General features: G+C 45.0%; 2 protein-coding genes across 3 annotated transcripts; both read left to right on the forward strand.

Moving 5' to 3' along the window:
• Positions 1-2,175: 2,175 nt before the first annotated feature.
• On the forward strand, positions 2,176-2,804 carry LOC119281353. The gene has a single exon (XM_037561879.1). It carries the CDS (start codon positions 2,294-2,296, stop codon positions 2,516-2,518), a length of 225 nt encoding a protein of 74 aa, XP_037417776.1. The 5' UTR covers positions 2,176-2,293; the 3' UTR covers positions 2,519-2,804.
• Positions 2,805-21,000: 18,196 nt separating this feature from the next.
• Positions 21,001-23,106, forward strand: LOC119276380. 2 transcript variants are annotated; one of them, XM_037557437.1, is made up of 4 exons: positions 21,001-21,491; positions 21,580-21,759; positions 22,603-22,784; positions 22,865-23,106. In XM_037557437.1, exons 1-4 carry the CDS (start codon positions 21,415-21,417, stop codon positions 22,912-22,914), a joined length of 489 nt encoding a protein of 162 aa, XP_037413334.1. In that variant the 5' UTR covers positions 21,001-21,414; the 3' UTR covers positions 22,915-23,106. The 2 variants fall into 2 exon arrangements, with proteins under 2 accessions (XP_037413334.1, XP_037413333.1); XM_037557436.1 differs by having other exon boundaries at positions 21,002-21,491; positions 21,574-21,759.
• Positions 23,107-26,399: the final 3,293 nt, after the last annotated feature.

Below are 26,399 nucleotides of genomic sequence, written 5' to 3' on the forward strand. Positions count from 1 at the left end.
AATCGAGAGAGCTTATGTGCAAGGCTGTTTTTTTTTAGCCGAGACAGTAGAACAATTGTTCTACGATATTTTCATTAATAAATATTTACAAAAGAACAAACAATACAAAACTAGCCCACACCAGTTCGGGGGAATAAATTCATGATCAAGTTATAGGTGATGTTCTATCCAACTAGTATGTTGCTCCGCTCTACTCTGCTTTGCCCTGAGTTGAAATGCCCAGAGTCCTTCTTTAAGGTAGTGTTTCCAAGTGTTCAAATGTGGAGCAGCCGATCTGAAAATCTTGTCATTCCTGACTGACCATATACTCCAACAGCCCATTACCACAATGTCTAGTGCAATTTCCTGAGAAAGATGCCCTACCGTCAGCAGGATCTCATCATAAGTAGAAATGCCTCTGTGTTTATTGGGGGTTAGATGATCCCAGCAAAGGAGAGAGAAAGGATAGTTTCAGAAGAGATGGACAAGAGTTTCCTCAGTACCCTCTAAGCATAGGGCACAGTTATAATCTTGTAAGAACATGCTTTTCCTGTGCAATAGATTCCTGGTGTTGAGTCTGTCCTATAGCAAAAGCCAGTAGATGATCTTGTGCATCAATCTACATGCAATACTCCAAAGATTTTTGAAGATGATGTGAGCTGAGCTATTTCCCATGAGCAGTTGATACATTTTCCTTGAGGAGTACTGAGGAGAAGACCAAGAATATGTCCATTGATCCTTATTTTCAGTTGCCACTCTGTTGTTAATCATCTGTAGCACCATATTTAATTGGGTATAAGCTTCATAGGAGAGTGGTCTATGGAATAAATGGTTGATGTCCTCCTGTGTCTGTAAATTGGTCATGAGTGAAGTGCATCCTAGGTCCTTGAACTATTTTTAAGGTGTCACATAGGTCCTTAAACTATGAAAAGTGCCATATAGGTCCTCAGAAATCCTTGAAGTGTAATAAGTGTGTGTATATGTGACACCTCTGAAATAGTTCAAGGACCTACGTGACACCTTCGAAATAGTTTGAGGACCAGAATGGCACACATATTGCACCTTGAGGACCTAGATGACGACTTTCATAGTTCGAGGACCTATGTGACACCTCTGAAATAGTTCGAGGACCTATGATGCACTTCACTCATTGATCATTGTAATGTCTTTGTCCAGTGTAAATGAATAAAGCTGCAGTATCTACATGATTGAAGCCACATTATAGATATACAACTCCAAACTTGCATATCTACATGATTGAAGCACCAGACTGTAGAACAATCATTGTACGGTAATTTTCATTAGTATATACTTGGTTATCTAAGATATGCACATATTTTACTAGTAAAATTATTTTACTATGTAATGTATACATATAGAATGACATTTTGGATCTCGGCCTTCATAGAGGCCAAATTTTTGAAAAAAACATTATACAAGTAAACAAGGATGTGAGGTGTATGTGTCTGGAATTTCAGAATAAAATACAATGAAGCGGCAACCTGTATAAAAAGACAAATTCATGGTAGTATCATGCATTTAAAAGCCTTTTTTTTTGCACAACCCTCATCTCAACGTATTCAATCCTGAAAATTTACACACTTATGTATTATGCCATCATGTATGCCGGTATTTTTTCAGAATTTTTTAAAATGTAAAAATATGAACTTTAATGAATTTTGCATTTTGCGTTTAGAGGCTTTCATGAAGCTCGGCCTCCAAAAGCAATTTCAGTTTCAAATGTCAACTATTAATACTTTTTCTGATGGTCTGACGGCATGTGCACTACACGTTTTTTCCTGTACCAAGATGGATCGGGTTTCACTATCATCTATTATCATCAGAGATGACGGCATGCGCACTAGTGTCAATTCACAAACTGGAGCTAAATTTTCTTTCACAAACTAGTGCTGAGGAGATCGTGTTATTATACATAAAATATATCTGACGCGCAATTACGTGTCCCATCATTGCTTGTGCATCTTCCGTTTGTTGAGAAAGTTCCAGAGAACTCTAAGAACAACTGAACACACGTGAGCAGAGTCCCGTGCAACGTGGAAGTGATCCAGCAAGCGGAGTCACCGCTAACTTTTTGCAACCATGCTGCTAGCGCCACGCGTGCCGGCAGTCGCACCACCCGTTCCCAACGCAACGACGTTATATATATGCCCGAGATGCGAGAGACCGACCACATCACAACGATTAGCAAGCGGAGTAGCGGACCATCAATTTCTAGCGCATCGATCCATCCATCAAACTTCGAACACAAGCATTCTATCTGACAGCTCTAGCGGAGGCTGGTTCAGTAACAACAATGGCGTTCGTGCCGATCTGCGTGCAGTGCGGGACAAGAAGCAACCCGTGCCGGTGCAAGGTGGTCGGCCCGACGCTGGGATTCGTGGCGCTCGTCGTGGCCGGGGTGGTGGAGTGGCCGCTGGGCGCCGCCGTGTACCTTTTCCGCCACCGCAAGGGCCGCCGCATCATGGGTCACCCGGCCAGGGTCGTGTACCCTCGCGTCACCGGCGCAATCCCCATCTAATCGACCGCAGCATCTTCCTCTTCGGTGGTGATCTGTCACGAGGTACCGCCGTAGGCTTGTCAAGCTGTGTCATGTAATCTGGGAGGTTCGTCTCTCCGACTCTCAGCGTGTGTTTAATAAAGCGAGGTTTTTGTTGTCGCAGTATTTGCAAGGCTTCGCCGTGGCTGTACCTACTATTTGTTCGTCGATGTGAAGTAGAGTAGCTGTTTTGGTCACCCCGAGTGCTGTGTAATAGTATCGATCAACTTGACTCCTCTTTTCGGAAAATGCTCTTTATGTAATGCTCCCTCCGATCTTCTCTTTTCTGAAAAATGCTTCTTATGTAATGTTTCCTCCTATCCAAAATAAAATAAGTGTCATTGTCTTTTCTTAGAAAAAAACTCCATCATGTATTAATCAACTTAAAATGTCCGTACAATCATTTATTACAAACTCCGCCACACAGAGCGGAACAGAATGAAAAAGAAAATCATCAGATCTATTATCAAAACTAAACTTATCTCGGGAGCCACCAAATTTGCCCTGTTGATCTTTGAAATATGCAAATTCAACAGCATCTTTGAGATATTTACGACATCCTCCTTTAAATCAACAAGGGATGACATGTTCATACAATTTCTTCCAAGCACAAAGGGCACAACGGAGCAATCAATTTTTAAAATAATAGATACGTCTAGTGTCATTTCAATATACAGGCCCGGCAGGGACGCTCTAAGACGCTCTAAGTTTCGCTTCCTGACACTATTTTTAAAATGACGAATACGTCTAGTGTCATTCCAATATACAGGCCCGACAGAAACGCTCTAAGTTTCGCTTTCTGACACTATAGCAACCTCCTATATAATCGGTATTAATCTTGTAGACCTATGAGGTGGGGGCTGCCAATGAATAACCTTTCTCTCAATATTAATGGTCGGCTGAAATTCCACCTCTGCTTAGCTTTACTTTACCTTTATTGCATGCAATTTAGCATGACAAGATGAGAAAGATGCTCAATAAAGTTTTACGAAGCTCATTAAGTCTAAGATGGATTCCGTTTCCTTACCAAAGATCAAACCATTTCTCAGATGCTAAACTCTTCAGAACACGAAAATAGTTTGCTCGTGCAGACGAATTTAATTGATCTAATAAAATAAGAACCATTCCAGTCAATAGTTGAAAATCTCTTCATGGTAAATTCCACACTTCCTTCAGTGCCATATGAAATGCACGAGCCTTGGGATAACCCACCAACGCGTGGAAAGTACATTCATTTCCAGTACCATAGATTGAGCATGTACCTAGAATAGTTTGATGATGTTTGACCTTGTTGACTTGAACCGCCAGACTATCAGAAGCAGCTCTTCAGTCAAAAATTCTAATTTTTCAAGGAACATTAGCATTCCAAATATATTCCAGAGACTTCTATCCCCATTTATGACATCATTAGAATTGCCTAAATTGATTGATCCAGAGCCAGTCTATATGCACTCTTCATAAAAAATAAACCACTATTTTCATAGTGTCAAGCAATAAAATCTCCCTCACTCATTCTAAGAGTGTGTAACTTTAGGATCTTCACTGCATCATGGATAAGAAATAGATGTTTTTTATCCTATCCCCTAGTCTCAGTCAAAAATAAGTGTCATGGTTTTAGTTTAAATATAAATTAAATTCATGAATCATCTCCGATCCGAAGTAGATGTCGTGAAGTATTATTCAAACTAGTCATCATCGTCACCACCTCGGCGACGTCGAGGAAAAAACACTTGCAAAAGAGACAAATAGGTCTCCATTCCTCTAGCCGCCGTCAAAGGTAAGATTGGGAAGAGAAGGGGAACAGAGGCGACGGTATGCAGGGAAGTTATGGCATCATCTCTGTCAAAGGTAAGATTGGGAAGAGAAGGGGAACAGAGGCGACGGTATGCAGGGAAGTTATGGCATCATCTCTGTCTCGGGAAGCATTCTATCAGGCGAAATAGAATCTCATATGAGGGATACATTTCCTACCAATTCCTATCCAACATCTCATATGAGTGATACATTTCATACCAATTTCTATTCGACGTCTTTAGCATAGAGCATCTACAGCCGGACATAGCAAATATGACATTTTAAACGTTCGCGGACGTGCCCGGTCAGTGATCAGGCATGTTCGTTTTGAGCCCCTATTTGTCCGTCCGCGCAGCCACCATTTTTATTTTTCTCCTCATATGCCTGGTCACTTGCACGTGATTGACGAAGATGAAGACAGAAAAAATAAAAAATAAAAAAATAAGAGAAAAAGTGGTCCGCAGTGGGCATGTCTGCGAGCCCTCATATCCTCTCTATATTTAATATGAATATGAGAGTTCGCGAACAGCCCAGGAGTGTATAGGAATGATATGATGGGTCAGGTTGGGTCACATTTTTTTTCTCTCATTTGTTCGATTTTTTTCTCTCATTTGTTCGATTAGTTCTCTTTTCTTTTATCCGGTCAGTAACTAGACGCGTCCGTGAACATATGAGAGATGGTTTGAGACGTTCGGCTGTAGATACTCTGTAGATACTCTTACAGACGTTTTCAAAACCTCGATTCTCCTTGGGCCGACTCATTTAAAGGTACTCAATGGACCGGTTGCTGGTTTTCCGAAGCCTTCCAGGCCTTTTTCCCTTTTTATTGGTTTTGTTCCTTTTCCTTTTCTTTTTCTAAATACTTGAACTTTTTTTTATTGGTTTTCGTGAACTTTTCTAAATTTGCATTTTTTGTATTTAACGAACATTTTTAATTCATTAACTTGTTTAAATTTTGTGATTTTTTTATTTGTGAATGTTCTTTTAAAATTCATGGTTTTTTTTAAAATTTTATAAATTTTTTAATCAAATATGTGAACATTTTTTGTGTTGAATTTGTTTTGAACCAGTGAACATTTTCCGAAATCAATGAACCTTTTTTAATTTGTGATTTTTTTTCAAATCCATGAACTATTTACAATTTCATGTACTTTGTCTCAGTTTTTATGAACTTTTTGAATTAGTGAACTTTCCTAGATTCGTGAACATTTTTATTTCCTGAACTTTGAATCCATGATTTTTTTTTTCAAATTTTGTAAAAATATATTAAATATGTTGACTTTCCAGATTCCTAAACTTTAAAAAAAACACGAACCTTTTTATTTTCACGTTTTTTTTAAAGTCAATGGTCAACATAGGCCCTGATCAATAGTCAGTTGTGGCCACTCAATTGAGACCCGACGAAATCGAGCGAACCAAAGAAAAAAAACAGAAACCTTTTTCTTTTGAGCCAGCAATCGAGGAACAAAGCCAGCGCTAGAAACATTGTGTTTGAGCACGAAAGTACCATTCTACATCCAGGAGCAAATGCTCCTGGTGTGAACAGTAAAATCAAAAAAAAATCAAAAAATTCTGAATTTTTTTTATGACATACTTTCACGAGTGTTTCTTGTGCATGAAAAAATTTATCACGAAATCACATTCATGAAAGTCGTGCCGAAAAAAACAAAATCAAAGCTTCAAAATGCTTTTGTAAGTAACATTTTCAGAGTATCGATTTTGTTTTTTTTACCACACCTTTCACCAATGTGATTTCGTGATGAAATTTTACATGCACAACAAATATTTATATAAGTATGCCACACAAAAAATTCAGATTTTTTTAACTTTTGTTTGAATTTTTTTTATTTCAACTAGGAGCATTTGCTTCTGGGTGTAGAAACTCCACTTCCGTTTGAGCAGGCCTATAAGTGTTTGGGAGTGATCTATGACCAGGAAATATAGAAAATGATATATACATGGGCTTAGACTGACAATCAATGATATATACATGCTCATTGGACTGACAATCAGGGGCAGGCCCAAGGTTTGAAGGCCGAGTATTTGAGGGGTGGTGTATTCATTTTTGAAACCTAAAGGCCTTGTGTTTGATGTGTATAAACTAAATCATTAGTTGAGGGTCTTTTGCAAAGGTCACCTCCACCTTCTTCGGTGTTGACAAGTGGTGCACTGCATGTAAATCACTTCTCGTAACTTGTGTGATTTCTTTCTTTCATAGATTCATTTATTCAAAATGTTTTATCTCTCGATCTGTGTGTTCAAATTCTGAATCACCTTCACCGTTGGATTTCTCACGTTAGGATCTTAAAAAATAGATCTCATGTTAATAGGTTCCGACGAACTATTTTTCACAAAAACCAGAAATCGGCAAAACCCAAAAGAACAAGTAAGAAAAACAACATAAGAAACGAAAACCAAAAAAACCGATTAGCGCAAAAATAAAAATACAGGAAAACCAAGCTCAGAAGAACAGTTGTGATTTTTCATTTTTTAGGAGCACCAGTTGTGCTTTCTCATGTTAACAAAATTATGCTTCTCTCAAAAGCATATAATGTTTTTACAGAGAAACACAACTATGCTTGTATTCTTTTCCGGAGAAACACAATTGTGCTTCCCGCAAAAGCAAATCTCGTGAAAGCATAGATTTTCTTTTTCTTTTTTGAGAAGCACAATCTCGGAAGGGAATAGGTGCTTCTTGGGGAAGCACATAGTTTTTTTCTAAGAAGCATAGTCACGCTTCTCGCGGAAGCAAATTTATGATTTCAGGAGAATCAAATATATGCTTTTCTTGTAGTATATATATATGATAGACACAATTTTACCTCTACATATATATATATATATATATATATATATATATATATATATATATATATATATATATATATATATATATATATATACAGTTTGGGACACCTAGTTGTCCAGACTCCTTGCCTTTCGACTGCTCGATTACATTTAGATGCGTGTTCACGTATTACATTATAATTGACTGATTTGGAAATAATTATGGCAGAATACCTATCATAAATATGACCATTAGTAGCATGCAAGACAATAATTATGTAGTAGTAACAAATAGGAAAGAGAATGCCACGTATGGCAACGTTGCATATTTGAAAGCTATTTATTTGAGAGGCACAAATCCAAAATTAATGTGTATGGAGACATTTTTCATACGTGTATTAGTAAGAGGTATGTTGTACTCATCCGTGAAACATGCTTTTTTTTACTTTAGGTATATGACATATTGAGTATATGATATTATGGGTATACCCAATGGGACGTTCGGTACGACTCGGTCTTAATGTTTATCTAAATGCCATATGCCTTGAAAATTAATTCATTAGAAACATACATACGAACATCCATTGGGTATACGATATCATAGGTATATCCAATGTATACCTAATAGGTATGTACGTACAATTTGAAGATTACGGTATACGATAAACTAGGTATACAAAATAGGAGGTATGTGTTGGAAATATGCCCTAGAGGCAATAATAAAAGCATTATTATTATATTTCCTTGTTCATGATAATTGTCTTTTATTCATGCTATAATTGTATTATCCGGAAATCGTAATACACGTGTGAATACATAGACCATAACATGTCCCTAGTGAGCCTCTAGTTGACTAGCTCGTTGGTCAACAGATAGTCATGGTTTCCTGACTATGGACATTAGATGTCATTGACAATGAGATCACATCATTAGAAGAATGATGTGATGGACAAGACCCAATCCAAAGCATAGCACAAGATCGTGTAGTTGGTTTTGCTAGAGCTTTTTCAATGTTAAGTATCTCTTCCTTAGACCATGAGATCGTGTAACTCCCGGATACCGTAGGAGTGCTTTGGGTGTACCAAACGTCACAACGTAACTGGGTGACTATAAAGGTGCACTACAGGTATCTCCGAAAGTGTCTATTGGGTTGACACGGATCGTGACTGGGATTTGTCACTCCGTATGACGGAGAGGTATCTCTGGGCCCACTCGATAATGCATCATCATAATGAGCTCAAAGTGACCAAGTGTTTGGTCACGGGATCATGCATTACGGTACGAGTAAAGTGACTTGTCGGTAACGAGACTGAACGAGGTATTGGGATACCGACGATCGAGCCTCGGGCTTGTAACGTATCGATTGACAAAAGGAATAGTATACGGGGTTGCTTGAATCCTCGACATCGTGGTTCATCCGATGACATCATTGAGGAGCATGTGGGAGCCAACATGGGTATCCAGATCCCACTGTTGGTTATTGACCTGAGAGCCGTCTCGGTCATGTCTGCGTGTCTCTCGAACCCGTAGGGTCTACACACTTAAGGTTCGGTGGCGCTAGGGTTATTAGGAAGACTTGTATGTGATTACTGAATGTTGTTCGGAGTCCCGGATGAGATCCCGGACGTCACGAGGAGTTTCGGAATGGTCCGAAGGTAAAGATTTATATATGAGAAGCTGCCATACGGACACCGGAAGGTTTCGGGGGCATATCGGTATTGTACCGGGGCCACCGGAAGGGTTCCGGGGGTCCACCGGGAGGGGCCACCCCTCCGGGGGGGTCCACATGGGCTGCGTGGGGCAGGAGCCAGCCCTTGGAGGGCTGGGTGCCCCCCCCTTGGGCCCATGCGCCTAGGGTTGGGGGGGGGAACCCTAGAGGGGGCGCCCCCCTTGCTTGGGGGGCAAGTCCCCCCTCCCTGGCCGCCGCCCCCCCTCTAGATCCCATCTAGAGGGGCCAGCCCCCCTTGCCCCTTCCCCTATAAATAGAGGGGTGAGGGGAGGGCTGAACACCCAAGCCAAGGCACAGCCCCTCCCCTCCCCAACACCTCTCCTCCTCCGTACGTGCTTGACGAAGCCCTGTCGGAGTACTGCTGCACCAACAACACCACGCCGTCGTGCTGCCGTTGGAGCTATCTTCCTCAACCTCTCCTTCCTCCTTGTTGGATCAAGACGGAGGAGACGTCGTCCGTACCGTACGTGTGTTGAACGCGGAGGTGCTGTCCGTTCAGCACTTGGTCATCGGTGATCTGAATCACGGCGAGTACGACTCCATCATCACCATCCCCTTGAACGCTTCCGCACTCGATCTACAAGTGGTATGTAGATGCAAACTCACTCCCTTGACTCGTTTCTTAGATGAACTCATAGATGGATCTTGGTGAAACCGTAGGAAAAATTTTAATTTTCTGCAACGTTCCCCAACAGTGGCATCATGAGCTAGGTCTATGCGTAGTTCTCTATTGCATGAGTAGAACACAATTTTGTTGTGGGCGTAGATCTTGTCAACTTGCTTGCCGCTACTAGTCTTATCTTGCTTCAACGGTATCGTGGGATGAAGCGGCCCGGACCAACCTTACACGTACGCTTACGTGAGACCGGTTCCACCGACTGACATGCACTAGTTGCATAAGGTGGCTGGCGGTTGTCTGTCTCTCCCACTTTAGTTGAAGCGGATTCGATGAAAAGGGTCCTTATGAAGGGTAAATAGAAGTTGACAAGATCACGTTGTGGTTATTCGTAGATAAGAAAACATTCTTGCTAGAACCCAATTGCAGCCACGTAAAAGATGCAACAACAATTAGAGGACGTCTAACTTGTTTTTGCAGCAATTGTCATGTGATGCGATATGGCCAGAAGTTGTGATGAATGATGAATGATATATTGTGATGTATGAGATCATGTTCTTGTAATAGGAATCACGACTTGCATGTCGATGAGTATGACAACCGGCAGGAGCCATAGGAGTTGTCTTTATTTTTGTATGACCTGCGTGTCATTGAAGAACGCCATGTAAATTACTTTACTTTGTTGCTAAACGCGTTAGCCATACAAGTAGAAGCAGTCGTTGGCGTGACAACTTCATGAAGACACGATGATGGAGATCATGGTGTCATGCCGGTGACGAAGATGATCATGGAGCCCCGAAGATGGAGATCGAAGGAGCTATATGATATTAGCCATATCATGTCACTATTATATAATTGCATGTGATGTTTATTATGTTTATACATCTTGTTTACTTAGAACGACGATAGTAAATAAGATGATCCCTTACAAAAATTTCAAGAAGTGTTCTCCCCTAACTGTGCACCGTTGCTAAAGTTCGTCGTTTCGAAGCACCATGTGATGATCGGGTGTGATAGATCCTTACGTTCACATACAACGGGTGTAAGACAGTTTTACACATGCAAAACACTTAGGGTTAACTTGACGAGCCTAGCATGTATAGACATGGCCTCGGAACACGGAGACCGAAAGGTCGAACACAAGTCGTATGGAAGATACGATCAGCATGAGAATGTTCACCGACGATGACTAGTCCGTCTCACGTGATGATCGGACACGGCCTAGTCGACTCGGATCGTGTAACACTTAGATGACTAGAGGGATGTCTAATCTAAGTGGGAGTTCATTATATTAATTTGATTAGATGAACTTAATTATCATGAACTTAGTCTAAAACCTTTGCAAAATATGTCTTGTAGATCAAATGGCCAACGCTCATGTCAACATGAACTTCAACGCGTTCCTAGAGAAAACCAAGCTGAAAGATGATGGCAGCAACTATTCAGACTGGGTCCGGAACCTGAGGATCATCCTCATAGCTGCCAGGAAACAATATGTCCTAGAAGGACCGCTAGGTGACGCTCCCGTCCCAGAGAACCAAGACATTATGAATGCTTGGCAGTCTCGTGCTGATGATTACTCCCTCGTTCAGTGCAGCATGCTTTACAGCTTAGAACCGGGGCTCCAAAAGCGTTTTGAGCAACACGGAGCATATGAGATTTTCGAGGAGCTGAAACTAGTTTTCCAAGCTCATGTCCGGGTCGAGAGATATGAAGTCTCCGACAAGTTCTATAGTTGTAAGATGGAGGAAAATAGTTCTGTCAGTAAGCACATACTCAAAATGTCTGGGTTGCACAACCGCCTGTCCCAGCTGGATATTAACCTCCCGGATGAGGCGGTCATTGACAGAATCCTTCAGTCGCTCCCACCAAGCTACAAGAGCTTTGTGATGACTACAATATGCAGGGGATGGTGAAGACCATTCCTGAAGTATTTTCAATGCTGAAGTCAGCAGAGGTTGAAATCAAGAAAGAACATCAAGTGTTGATGATCAATAAGACCACTAAGTTCAAGAAGGGCAAGGGTAAGAAGAACTTCAAGAAGGACGGCAAAGATGTTGCCGCGCTCGGTAAGCCAGTTGCCGGGAAGAAGTCAAAGAATGGACCCAAGCCTGAGACTGAGTGCTTTTATTGCAAGGGGAAGGGTCACTGGAAGCGGAACTGCCCCAAATACTTAGCGGATAAGAAGGTCGGCAACACCAAAGGTATATTTGATATACATGTAATTGATGTGTACCTTACCAGTACTCGTAGTAACTCCTGGGTATTTGATACCGATGTCGTTGCTCATATTTGTAACTCACAGCAGGAGCTGCGGAATAAGCGGAGACTGGCGAAGGACGAGGTGACGATGCGCGTCGGGAATGGTTCCAGGGTCGATGTGATCACCGTCGGCACGCTACCTCTACATTTACCTACGGGATTAGTTTTGAACCTTAATAATTGTTATTTGGTGCCAAGTTTGAGCATGAACATTGTATCTGGATCTCGTATGATACGAGATGGCTACTCATTTAAATCCGAGAATAATGGTTGTTCTATTTATATGAGAGATATGTTTTATGGTCATGCCCCGATGGTCAATGGTTTATTCTTAATGAATCTCGAACGTAGTGTTACACATATTCATAGCGTGAATACCAAAAGATGAAAAGTTGATAACGATAGTCCCACATACTTGTGGCACTGCCGCCTTGGTCACATTGGTGTCAAGCGCATGAAGAAGCTCCGGCTGATGGACTTTTAGAGTCTCTCGATTATGAATCATTTGACACATGCGAACCATGCCTCATGGGCAAAATGACCAAGACTCCGTTCTCCGAAACAATGGAGCGAGCAACCAACTTGTTGGAAATCATACATACCGATATGTGCGGTCCAATGAGCGTTGAGGCTCGCGGAGGATATCGTTATGTTCTCACTCTCACTGATGACTTGAGTAGATATGGGTATGTCTACTTAATGAAACACAAGTCTGAGACTTTTGAAAAGTTCAAGGAATTTCAGAATGAAGTAGAGAATCAACGTGACCGAAAGATAAAATTCTTACGATCGGATCGTGGAGGAGAATATTTAAGTCACGAATTTGGTACACACTTAAGAAAAAGTGGAATCGTTTCACAACTCACGCCGCCTGGAACACCTCAGTGAAATGGTGTGTCCGAACGTCGTAATCGCACTCTATTGGATATGGTGCGGTCTATGATGTCTCTTACCGATTTACCGCTATCATTTTGGGGATACGCTCTAGAGACAGCTACATTCACTTTAAATAGGGCACCGTCTAAATCCGTTGAGACGACACCGTATGAATTATGGTTTGGGAACAAACCTAAGCTGTCGTTTCTAAAAGTTTGGGGATGCGATGCTTATGTCAAGAAACTTCAACCTGAAAAGCTCGAACCCAAGTCGGAAAAATGCGTCTTCATAGGATACCCTAAAGAAACCATTGGGTATACCTTCTACTTAAGATCCGAGGGCAAAATCTTTGTTGCCAAGAACGGATCCTTTCTGGAAAAAGAGTTTCTCTCGAAAGAAGTAAGTGGGAGGAAAGTAGAACTCGATGAAGTACTACCTCTTGAACGGGAAAGTATTGCAGCTCAGGAAAATGTTCCTGTGATGCCTACACCAACTGAAGAGGAAAATAATGATGATGATCAAGGTACTTCGGATCAAGTTGCTACTGAACTTCGTAGGTCCACAAGGACACGTTCCGCACCAGAGTGGTACGGCAACCCTGTCCTGGAAATCATGTTGTTAGACAACGGTGAACCTTCGAAATATGAAGAAGCGATGGCGGGCCCAGATTCCAACAAATGGCTAGAAGCCATGAAATCCGAGATAGAATCCATGTATGAAAACAAAGTATGGACTTTGACTGACTTGCCCGATGATCGGCGAGCGATAGAAAACAAATGGATCTTTAAGAAGAAGACGGACGCGGATGGTAATGTCACCATCTACAAAGCTCGACTTGTCGCTAAGGGTTATCGGCAAGTTCAAGGGATTGACTACGATGAGACTTACTCTCCCGTAGTGAAGCTTAAGTCCGTCCGAATCATGTTAGCAATTGCCGCATACTATGATTATGAGATATGGCAGATGGACGTCAAAACGGCATTCCTTAACGGACATCTTAAGGAAGAACTGTATATGATGCAGCCGGAGGGTTTTGTCGATCCTAAGAATGCTAACAAAGTATGCAAGCTCCAGCGATCCATTTATGGGCTGGTGCAAGCATCTCGGAGTTGGAACATTCGCTTTGATGAAATGATCAAAGCGTTTGGGTTTATGCAGACTTATGGAGAAGCCTGCGTTTACAAGAAAGTGAGTGGGAGCTCTGTAGTATTTCTCATATTATATGTAGATGACATACTTTTGATGGGAAATGATATAGAATTCTTGGACAGCATTAAGGCCTACTTGAATAAGTGTTTTTCAATGAAGGACCTTGGAGAAGCTGCTTATATATTAGGCATCAAGATCTATAGAGATAGATCGAGACGCCTCATAGGTCTTTCACAAAGCACATACCTTGATAAGATTTTGAAGAAGTTCAAAATGGATCAGTCCAAGAAGGGGTTCTTGCCTGTATTGCAAGGTGTGAGATTGAGCTTGGCTCAATGCCCGACCACGGCAAAAGATAAAGAAGAGATGAGCGTCATCCCCTATGCCTCAGCCATATGATCTATTATGTATGCCATGCTGTGTACCAGACCTGATGTAAACCTTGCCGTAAGTTTGGTAGGAAGGTACCGAAGTAATCCCGGCAAGGAACACTGGACAGCGGTCAAGAATATCCTAAAGTACCTGAAAAGGACGAAGGACATGTTTCTCATTTATGGAGGTGACGAAGAGCTTGTCGTAAAGGGTTACGTCGACGCTAGCTTCGACACAGATCTGGATGACTCTAAGTCACAAACCGGATACGTGTATATGTTGAATGGTGGAGCAGTAAGCTGGTGCGGCTGCAAGCAGAGCGTCGTGGCGGGATCTACATGTGAAGCGGAGTACATGGCAGCCTCGGAGGCAGCGCATGAAGCAATTTGGGTGAAGGAGTTCATCACCGATCTAGGAGTCATACCCAATGCGTCGGGACCGATCAAACTCTTTTGTGACAACACTGGAGCTATTGCCCTTGCCAAGGAGCCCAGGTTTCACAAGAAGACCAGGCACATCAAGCGTCGTTTCAACTCCATCCGTGAAAATGTTCAAGATGGAGACATAGATATTTGCAAAGTGCATACGGATCTCAATATCGCAGATCCGTTGACTAAACCTCTCTCACGAGCAAAAAAAGATCAACACCAGAACTCTATGGGTGTTCGATTCATCACAATGTAACTAGATTATTGACTCTAGTGCAAGTGGGAGACTGTTGGAAATATGCCCTAGAGGCAATAATAAAAGCATTATTATTATATTTCCTTGTTCATGATAATTGTCTTTTATTCATGCTATAATTGTATTATCCGGAAATCGTAATACACGTGTGAATACATAGACCATAACATGTCCCTAGTGAGCCTCTAGTTGACTAGCTCGTTGGTCAACAGATAGTCATGGTTTCCTGACTATGGACATTAGATGTCATTGACAACGGGATCACATCATTAGGAGAATGATGTGATGGACAAGATCCAATCCAAAGCATAGCACAAGATCGTGTAGTTCGTTTTGCTAGAGCTTTTTCAATGTTAAGTATCTCTTCCTTAGACCATGAGATCGTGTAACTCCCGGATACCGTAGGAGTGCTTTGGGTGTACCAAACGTCACAACGTAACTGGGTGACTATAAAGGTGCACTACAGGTATCTCCGAAAGTGTCTGTTGGGTTGACACGGATCGAGACTGGGATTTGTCATTCCGTATGACGGAGAGGTATCTCTGGGCCCACTCGGTAATGCATCATCATAATGAGCTCAAAGTGACCATACGAGTAAAGTGACTTGCCGGTAACGAGACTGAACGAGGTATTGGGATACCGACGATCGAGTCTCGGGCTTGTAACGTACCGATTGACAAAGGGAATAGTATACGGGGTTGCTTGAATCCTCGACATCGTGGTTCATCCGATGACATCATCGAGGAGCATGTGGGAGCCAACATGGGTATCCAGATCCCGCTGTTGGTTATTGACCTGAGAGCCGTCTCGGTCATGTCTGCGTGTCTCCCGAACCCGTAGGGTCTACACACTTAAGGTTCGGTGACGCTAGGGTTATTAGGAAGACTTGTATGTGATTACCGAATGTTGTTCGGAGTCCCGGATGAGATCCCGGATGTCACGAGGAGTTCCGGAATGGTCCGAAGGTAAAGATTTATATATGGGAAGCTGTCATACGGACACCGGAAGGTTTCGGGGGCATATCGGTATTGTACCGGGGCCACCGAAAGGGTTCCGGGGGTCCATCGGGAGGGGCCACCCCTCCCGGGGGGGGCCACATGGGCTGCGTGGGGCAGGAGCCATCCCCTGGAGGGCTGGGCGCGCCCCCCTTGGGCCCATGCGCCTAGGGTTGGGGGGGGAACCCTAGAGCGGGCGCCTCCCTTGCTTGGGGGGCAAGTCCCCCCTCCCTGGCCGCCGCCCCCCCTCTAGATCCCATCTAGAGGGGCCGCCCCCCCCTTGCCCCTTCCCCTATAAATAGAGGGGTGAGGGGAGGGCTGAACACCCAAGCCAAGGCACAGCCCCTCCCCTCCCCAACACCTCTCCTCCTCCGTACGTGCTTGGCGAAGCCCTGTCGGAGTACTGCTGCACCAACAACACCACGCCGTCATGCTGCCATTGGAGCTGTCTTCCTCAACCTCTCCTTCCTCCTTGCTGGATCAAGACGGAGGAGACGTCGTTTGTACCGTACGTGTGTTGAACGCGGAGGTGCTGTCCGTTCAGCACTTGGTCATCGGTGATTTGAATCACGGCGAGTACGACTCCATCATCACCATCCCCTTGAACGCTTCCGCACTCGATCTACAAGTGGTATGTAGATGCAAACTCACTCCCTTGACTCGTTGCTTAGATGAACTCATAGATGGATCTTGGTGAAACCGTAGGAAAAAAATTAATTTTCTGCAACGTTCCCCAACAGTATGTTGTATTTTTATCGTCGTAGGGTATATTATAGCTTTGGTATCATACATTAGTCATACAATATACTGAATATGTATTAGGAACATACATACGAACAAAATGTAATAGTTCCAAAAGCAAATTATTGAATATATATACGCACCTGCAAATACATATAATTTCGTTTGTAGGTATTAGATACCCGTAGGAAACGAAAATACGTGTATTAGATATCCGCATCAATTCAAAACAAATCAACATTATTGTATGGCAAGTCTTGCATGCCTAATATTTAGAAAACAAAAATAAAATGTAAACATGGAAAGTCTTGCATGAAGAATAATTGGAAAACAAATTAAATATACCGCACTTTCCAAAACAATCAAGGTGCCCAGGCACCCAAGTGCCCCATCTATTTTACCTATATATATATATATATATATATATATATATATATATATATATATATATATATAGCAAAGATATAAAGTTTCGCTAGAGAGATTGCAATCACGGACGCTCATATGTGTTGGGATCTGCTCCCTCACCTTTCCCTCTTTGCATTTTCCTACTTTTAAGTGACTAGTACAAATGCCCGTGCGTTGCAACGGGCAAAAAAAATCGCAAAACTTAATTCGTGTGCATAACGCGCCATTTCTCATATCTAGTTCTGATAAACATCGGTGATAAGAATATATTGTTACCACTTTTCGGAGCATGAATGTGGACGTGAAGAAGCTACCCTAACATCCTTTATCCGATGGAAGATGGAAGAGTAGTGATGCATGTACATGGAATAGTCAGTCAATCGGTTTTATTTTTTGCTTTTTGGAAAACCAAATTGTTCCTTTTTTCCTTTCTATTTAATTGAATATTTATTTATTTTATTACAATTGGATCATGTTTTGAAGCCGAACACTTTTTGAATACATAATTCTTAAAACAAAATTATGATTTTTTTAATAATTTTGTGAACAATTTTAAATGTATTTAAAAAATATCGGAACATTCTTTTCAAAATTTTGAGTATTTTTTAAAAGCATGAACTTGTTAAAAATGCGAATATCTTTGAAAATCAAGAACAATTTGAAACCCTCTTTATCTTGAAAAAACACACGCTCAGTGTTCACAATTATAAAAATAGGATTTGTTGGTGGGATGAATACCATACGCGGTGCCGGAGAGGGCGACTCAACCACGCCATTGTCCGCCGCGAGGGCTGCTGCCAGCTCTCGTGCTCGCTGCCTCGCACGGCGGGCACATCGCACCATACTTGCGTTCACCTCCGCCTTGGTGCGCCAATGTAGCGGTTGCGCATCCGCCAACGCGTTGAGACGCCAGACGGACCGCAACGCCTTTTGTGAGGCAGTGGCAACACACCTCGCGCCGGATCCATGCGCCAACGGATTCCCAGCGGAACGAGTCCAACCAATGCCGTCGGGCTGCCTCCTCCCAGGAGCATTGCAGCGCTAGGCGGACGACGATCTCCTCCTCGGGGCCGCGTGGGATGAGCTCCTGGTCAACGGATCTGGGAGGTGTAAGACTGGGATTCGCTGCCCATCATGCCGGAGACAGTGGGGAGATCGCTAGACGGGAGCTTGTGGGCGGAGGGAAGTGGATTTCAGAGGAGTGGAGTGGAATGCTGCTAGGGTTTGGAGAAGTGCTGATAGGATCCAACTTATGTGGGGCCGGATGGGCCAGCGTGGCCAAATCCGACGTGGCATGCACGTCCTAGCGTTCCAATGCCCCCCAGATATGGGTTGGATATGGAGAGTGTCCGTCCGTCCTGGTGTTTGGACCGGAAATGGGGTGCCCAATTGGGTGACATTTTTTGGTCCGAAGACCTGCGGACGGGTATGAGACGTCTGGCTGTAGATGGTCTTATAATTCCTGTCTTGTTTTTGCACTTTTTGCTTTTCACTCCCCAAATAAGTATTTCACGAATTGTAGGCTGCCTAAAAGAAATAGAATGTAGGCTCTCTCTCTAAAAAAAACACGTGCACTTTGGAGAGACGCACGCACACCTAAATAACTTTACTCCCCTAATTTAGCCCGCATAAACTTGTACGCGGCCGTGGGCAAACGAAATATATTTGTGGAACACTTCAGGCTTGATAGCCCACGAGCAGCCAGCATAACCACATATGGAGAAATAACAGAGGTAGGAGCCAGTGTGAACCGAGTGCTCAGCGTAGTGTTTTTCCCCGGCCTCCTTCCTCGTACTCTCCGCCTGTCTCTCCCAGCTTCCTCCTTTTCTATTCCTCTGCTGGCCTCTCGCTCCTCCCCCTCCCTCTCCCTCCCCCTTACTAGTTAGTAGATCGCAACCCTAGCTCACGAGGTGCTCGCCGGGGCGTGGAGGCGTCTGCAGCCTAGCTTCTCTGCCCGCTGCTACATCATGGGTGTCCTGGTTCTTGGTGTCCACCTCTTCGGTGCTGCAGGTTCTAAAAATAATCCCCCCTCCTTATAATCCGCTTGGATCAGCTCTTTTCCCCTCTTCAATGGCTTCCCGCTGGAGCCGGTGGATTTGTTTGTCTTCTTTCTGCCTAAAATAAATCCCTTGTTACCTCTCTGCTTGATCTACTCAAATTTCACCGGTCTGGTCTTGATTTGGATTGAGTACGACGCGCTCGTGACCCGCTGCGCTCTTGCTCCGTCCTCACGGGATTCTAGGTGTTACGCCCTGGTCTGCGTTCAATACTTATTTATTCTTGTTTTCTTCACCGGCAGCCAGCCTGGTTATTCAAGGTGTCGTCCGCCGATTGTGCTTTTTCGCAGGTTTTCATCTGTTTTCTTCACCGGCTGCTCCCTCTTCCCCTAAGGGTTATAATTCGTTCGTTTTATTCCCTTTGTCTCGGCTTGTTGATTACCAGCGCCGTGGGCAAACGAAATATATTTGTGGAATACTTCAGGCTTGATAACCCACGAGCAGCCAGCATAACCACATACAGAGAAATAACAGAGGTAGGAGCCAGTGTGAACCAAGTGCTCAGCGTAGTGTTTTCCCCCGGCCTCCTTCCTCATACTCTCCGCCTGTCTCTCCCAGCTTCCTCCTTTTCTATTCCTCCGCTGGCCTCTCGCTCCTCCCCCTCCCTCTCCCTCCCCCTTGCTAGTTAGTAGATCGCAACCCTAGCGCACGAGGTGCTCGCCGGGGCGTGGAGGCGTCTGCAGCCTAGCTTCTCTGCCCGCTGCTACATCATGGGTGTCCTGGTTCTTGGTGTCCACCTCTTCGGTGCTGCAGGTTCTAAAAATAATTCCCCCTCCTTATAGTCCGCTTGGATCAGCTCTTTTCCCCTCTTCAATGGCTTGCCGCTGGAGCCGGTGGATTTGTTTGTCTTCTTTCTGCCTAAAATAAATCCCCTGTTACCTCTCTGCTTGATCTACTCAAATTTCACCGGTCTAGTCTTGATTTGGATTGAGTACGACGCGCTCGTGACCCGCTGCGCTCTTGCTCCGTCCTCACGGGATTCTAGGTGTTACGCCCTGGTCTGCGTTCAATACTTATTTATTCTTGTTTTCTTCACCGGCAGCCGGCCTGTTTATTCAAGGGGTCGTCCGCCGATTGTGCTTTTTCGTAGGTTTTCATCTGTTTTCTTCACCGGCTGCTCCCTCTTCCCCTAAGGGTTATAATTCGTTCGTTTTATTCCCTTTGTCTCGGCTTGTTGATTACCAGCGCCATGGCCGCCGCCGCCCTTTGCCATCCGCGCCAGGCCGCCTCCCTCCTCCGCAAATATTTGCCAGCTGCCATTCACACACGCACATAGAGAGGAGAGAGCTCCGCGCGTCGCACCTCTGCTTCCTCCCCGCCGCTGCTGCCCTTTGCCGTCCGCGCCAGATTACCTCTGGTGCTGCCATCTCCGTCCCCTGCCTCACTCCACCTCTTCCCGACGCGACCACGACCACGGGATCTTGCGGCCTGATGACGAAAGAGGCCGGGGATGGAGGCAGGTTGCGACACGTCCGCCGACCGCCGCGAAGCCTCTTGCAGCACACTCGCCCACGAGCCCACCCGGACTGTCGCCGTCATGAAGGGCGTCGCCCCGCCGCGCTTGAAAGGAAGCGTCTGGATAAGATAGAAGAAAGGATCGCGGGCTGAATTCTTACAAACATAGGGCTATTTTTGTAAAAATGAATAGTTTTCTCAGATTCACTTAAACAGGGACTGCGGGTTGATTTGTCAGAAATAGAGGGGGTTTTCCGCAAAATTGCCAACGACGTACGACAGAAACTTAATTTTCTTTATTATTAGGTAAAATTAATGAATAATTCCTCTTATAGCCAAAGCTGGACCACTCAGCCCGCGTCTAGCCCAGTAGCATGCAGTAATAGGCTGGGCAGGGCGGCAGGTTTGGCAGTCGGCCCGTGATTGCAGCCGGACGAAAGGTTCTGGAGAACCATCGGCCCATGTACGTTATCGGTGCCGAACTTACTCGCTGTTTCTTTGTCTCAAAAAAAAAACTTACTCGCTGTTTCTCTCTCATTTATCCACCCCATCGCGCTCTCTCTCTCTCTCTCATTCTCCATCTCATCCAGATCCCGCCGCCCCAACCCTCTCACCCTTTTCCCGGCGAGTCGCACCGCCCCAACCCTCTCCCACCCTCATCTCGTAGCTCCCCTTCCCTTCATCATGCTCGGGCTCCCTCTCGCTTCTGCGGCCTGGACCCATGTGGTTGGCAGAGCCGTGGCGGGGGAGCTTCACCGGCTACGTCGCCGTGGGTTCACCGGAGTGAAACGCCAGACTTTTTCGGGAGACGACGCTGTTGCGACGCCTCTCTGCCATCACCGGTGCTGCCATTTTCGTCGGGCGTAGCGTGCGACCCACAACATTGGGGACACACCAGTTTCGTCGGTCGATTCAGACCCAACTCCGTCCCCGCTTCTTCCCTCGAGCCAGCGATGGCTGTTCTATTCCATTCCCCGTTTAATTTTGAGTACTGGAGTCCAAGGCGAGCCCAACTATGGCTGAGAATGAGGTACATTTTCCACTCCATTCAGCAAACAATTCTAACTTTTAACGACCAAATATTTTGTCGTTAAAAATCATTTTTCTACTAGTGCCAGGGCCCAAGGCTGCTGTAGTGCTAGACGCTGTGGCCGTTTTCTCCCACGCGGGGGCCTGTCGCGCGCTTACCCGGGAGTGTCGACGGTGGGCACGACCTGTACTGCTTCCTGCTGGCCTCTCAAGGCCTCCTCCTGGTCCACAGCTACTCCGCGACTCCAAATTGGCGGCATTGAAAAAAGGCCTGTCTTTTTTGTGCTCGAATTTCTTGCTTCTTCCCTGATTGTTGGTGAATGTGTGAGTTTGTGGTTGCTCGGATTGGAGAGGTCGTCAAGCTGCAAAAAGAGTCATAGCCAGATTACTACTAATTTTTATAGAATATATCAGGACCTTGAACGAATCCAATTCTTTCTAGTTTGTCTGCTGATGTATATGTTATCTTTTCTGTTCCTAACTATGGCCCACTGACGTAATGTTGTTGTTCTTAGTTTCCCCCTTGCCTGCTCCCTGATCCAGGCCTGCATCAATTTTTTTGTTTGGTTTCCTATGTGATGCATCTTTGATTTGATGATGCTGGTGACTAGCCGTATACGTGGTCTGGTGTCCCAAGCTGCTGCCTCGAGGTCGCCATACTTCACAAAAATCATGACGGTGCTGCGTTGTGCTCACCACAGAAATTGGGGGTCATGAGGAGGAAGACAATGGCACGCACGAGGAAATTAGAGACAGCAGTGGCACCAAACATTACTTGAGCCTGATCTTTTTTTTGCTAGCTTAGTGTTTTGCTTTCATAGGTTTGGAGCTCTAAATTTAAGCTTTTGGTCTGAATCTTCAGTTGATCCACAGACTTCTGATCATTCTGAACAAATGCTTGAACTCTTTGTTGTTTCATGTGATTTTTGGAAGTTCATTAGATTTTGGAAAGTTGTTTGATTTCCCTTAATCGATTTCTGAATCTCCTCCCTTCTTTAGTGGAGTTCCCTGCAAGTGTTGTTTTAGTGCATGGTTAAATTCTATTTTTGGTGTTGGCTTTTGAGAGTATCAGATGAGACAAGCAATGAAATGGACTGTGTGGATAATCACAGGAATGGTGTTCCGTGGATAGGTCATGCGTTGGAGAGGGAACGACAAGCTGCAGCAGCGAGAGGTCTTGCCTCTTTTCTGCTGTTCTTGCTTCTCCCGTATGATTTTTTAGTTGGTTGTCTTGGAGAGGAAACGACAAGCTGCAGCAGCCAGAGTAGTAGGAGCAGCAGCTTCAACTCCCACGGTATGTTCTACATTTTTCTGCACTGATGTTTTTGTTATGGTCCAACTGAATTAATTTTGACTGCATCTTATTCTCTGCAGTCTCTGAGATTTGTTCTCCAGTTCAAACTGTGCGTCAACTGTTCAACTGAATGTCTTAAAAAACGATGTTTGATGGAATGCCAGAAAAGAATGCACGTCTTTTTCCTGGCTAAAATTTCGTTGAGAGTGTTCTGTTTTCTCTATCTGGTAAATTTCATTGGCCTCAGAGTTGATTCCCTCTTTTAATTCATTTGGTGTGGTTTTCTAAATGAAGAAGCAGAACCATTTTGGTTGTTATTTTAGAATCATTGGTTATAACGTGGGCGCCATACAGATCCTGCCTCGCTCCATACTACTGTACTAAGAAATTCTGGATGCACTTGTCTATTTGTTTACTCTGAATTTTACGGTATAGCAGAAATCAGTTCGTTTCCGAGAAAATGGAATGCTCAACTCCTGGCTGGATGGCTTGTACTGCAGCGCACAAAGCTTGTTGACTGCGGAGCTACCAGTCTAATAGACCTAGCTTACTAAGTACAGTATTTCACTTGATGTATTACAAAATTAGAAAATAAATAAATCCATACCTGCATCTCACTGAACTGGTTGACAGATACGCTTTCTGCAGCAAGAACATCACATGGTGGTTCGATGATCCCAGCAAAATGGTCCTCAACCTTGATAATACTCTTTGAGAGACTCCCCTGGAATTACTTGCATCTCCCAAACCAAACCTCCCATTGAAGCCATTATACTTTGCTCAAACTTGCAGAAGAGATGCATCACTAATATAGATCAGGGTATTCAGTACAGAAACATTTTTGGGACTGCATTTGATGGTGCTTTTGTCACGGGTGAGTACCGGTCAGAAAAGCTTGCACTTCACAATAAGTTGACAATTCAACAAGTTCTCCAGGCTCGGAACGAACGGATTGTATGAATGCTTGGTTAACTACCAACACATTGGGTTCCATTGCATGCGGCTCTCCTGCTTGAACTTTTCATAATAAATGAACAAAGAAACTAGTAGAAACCATGGTATGTAATGCAACTTGAAGCTGACAGGGTTGCTTGTTGAAAATGCGGCAGATTTATTAGAGATCTCATTTTTGGTTGCATTAGATGATTGCTTCCAGGCTCAAATTTCGCGGGCAAGAATGCATTGCTGTATTGCCCGTAATGGAAGAATGCATGTAGATTGTGGTAGAACTTATTGCCCGTAATGGAAGGATGCATTGCCGTATCCAGTTTGGTTGCAACGTATGGCGATCTTCAGGCTCCCGAACCGTAAGGAGTGGAGGCAGATGATGGACGGTCATTTTGCTAAAAAAGAAGGCCACTGATGGAACCTTTTGAAGATAGCAAAGCAACAAAACCTACTCCATAGCCTTGCTGAAGAGGTAATAGCACACCAGGTACCATAACTTACATGAAATGTGATGATTTAGTTCCAAACTTGTAAAATGTTACTCCATCATACCTCAACTTGTATTAGATGTGATGATTTAGTCCCCAGCCTATCAAAGCACGACTAGTGGCAGCCAGCTTGCCGGATAGGTCGTTGCCTGTACTTTTACAAAAAACACCCTGCGTCTTGTCTAATTAACCCCCGCTACAGGTAGCTCTTCTGTTTCGCGCGATTTACAGGATACTTTCGCGCGATCCGCACTCGCCAGCGCCCACGATACGTCTTGTCTAATTAAACAGTATCATGTTCCTTGCTGACGCCACAGCTGCGGGGTTCCAGCAGAATCCGGCGCAACTTGCGCGGCCGATGGGGCCAACGCCTTCTTCGGCCAGAACGACGGCAGCCCGGGCACCCAGAGTTCGGCAATCCTAAATGGCCCGGCGGAGGAGAAGGAGGCCGAGCGGAAGATGGAGATGTTTTCCGCCGGCGTTGGCGACCAGGGCGGGCTGCTCTCTTCAGTAACGGCGGTGACATGGGCATGCTCAACTCGGCCTTCCTCAAGGGCATGGAGGAGGCCAACAAGTTCTTGCCGACCAACAACACCCTCCTCGAGGCCATCCCTGGCAAGGAGCGCGGCTTCACCGTCAAGAAGGAGGTGGCGGATGGAACACCGACGTCCGGCAATGGCCGAGGCCGCAAATACAGGTACGACGAGGACGACCTGGAGGCGGAGACCGCCAGGAGCAGCAAGCTGATGATGCCGGACAGCGAGGAGACCGGCGCCCGCGAGATGTTCGACGAAATAATGCTGGAGGAGTACGAGGCATGCATGCAGGGGATAGAGGAGCTGCGCCTCGCCATGGACAGCAAGGCCAAGAAGAAGAACGGGAAGACGGCGCGCGCGAAGAAGAGCGAGGCGGTCGACCTGCTCACCATGCTCATCCACTGCGCGCAGGCCGTGGCCGCGGGCGACCGCCGGGGCGCGACGGAGCTGCTCAGGCAGATCAAGCAGCACTCCGGGCCGACGGGATACGCCACGTAGAGGCTGGCGCACTGCTTCGCCAAGGGGCTGGAGGCGCGGCTGGCGGGCACGGGGAGCCAGGTCTACTGTTTCGCGCGATCCGCACTCGCCAGCGCCCATGATGCGCGCTCGTACGCGTACGTCTCGGCTGGCAACCAACGGATATCTACAACTACATGCATGCACTAACTGACTATTGCATGCACGCTACACATTAACTAACTACTACTGATACGGCCGCGCGCACGACGTATCCAACTAACTAGCTAGCTCTACGCGCGCACGACGCCAATGGACTGCGGCTCGAACTCGAGCACTCACGCGGCCATGCACCGGCGTCCGGTGTAGACCTAGACATACACACGCACACACGCTGGTGACCACGGCCTCACATGCGTCACAGTTTATTTTCTAACACTTGGTGCCTTCGCCAGTGCTGCCGGCGGCGGAGCGGTAGAACCCGACGACGTCTCAGGCGCCAAGGCCCTTCTCCTTCACGAAGCGGCTCCAGCCTTGGTTGAGGACGTAGCTCTGGCTGTTGTTCCAGTACGAGTAGCGGAACTGCCACACCTTGCCGGTGCCGTCCTCGAAATTTAGGACGCGGAGCAAGAGAAGAGCTGCATGTAGCGGGGGTTAATTAGACAAAACGCAGGGTGTTTTTTTGTAAAAGTGCAGGCAACGACTTGTCTGGACAGCTGGCTGCCACTTGTCATGCTGTGATAGGCATGGGACTAAATCATCATATCTAGTGCAAGTTGGGGTATGGTGGAGTAGCATTTTGCAAGTTTGAGACTAAACCATCACATTCCATGCAAGTTAGGGTACCTGGGATGCTATTACCTCCTTGCTGAAACTGTTGCATGTGAGAGCCCCGATGTTGGAAAGTGGCTGCAAACGAACTCTGAATACACCTGACACTACAGGCCCTAGGTTGCCGTTTTTGTCCAAGCGCCAGTAAAGTAGAGGCACATGGCTTCCTCTTTGGACAGTGAGACCACCAATAATTCCAGAAATTGGAACCTTATCCACGACAAAGTTTGAATCTCCAGGCAATTGAAAGGTTCTGATAGCAATGTCTGTAGCAAGTATATATAGATTGTGCTTTTCGTGGAAGCAAATCTGTTTTTCATGAGAAACAAATAGCACAAAATAATCCCGCAAAAAAA

Source organism: Triticum dicoccoides, chromosome 3B (genome assembly GCF_002162155.2).
Source record: "Triticum dicoccoides isolate Atlit2015 ecotype Zavitan chromosome 3B, WEW_v2.0, whole genome shotgun sequence".
Taxonomy (NCBI): domain Eukaryota; kingdom Viridiplantae; phylum Streptophyta; class Magnoliopsida; order Poales; family Poaceae; genus Triticum; species Triticum dicoccoides.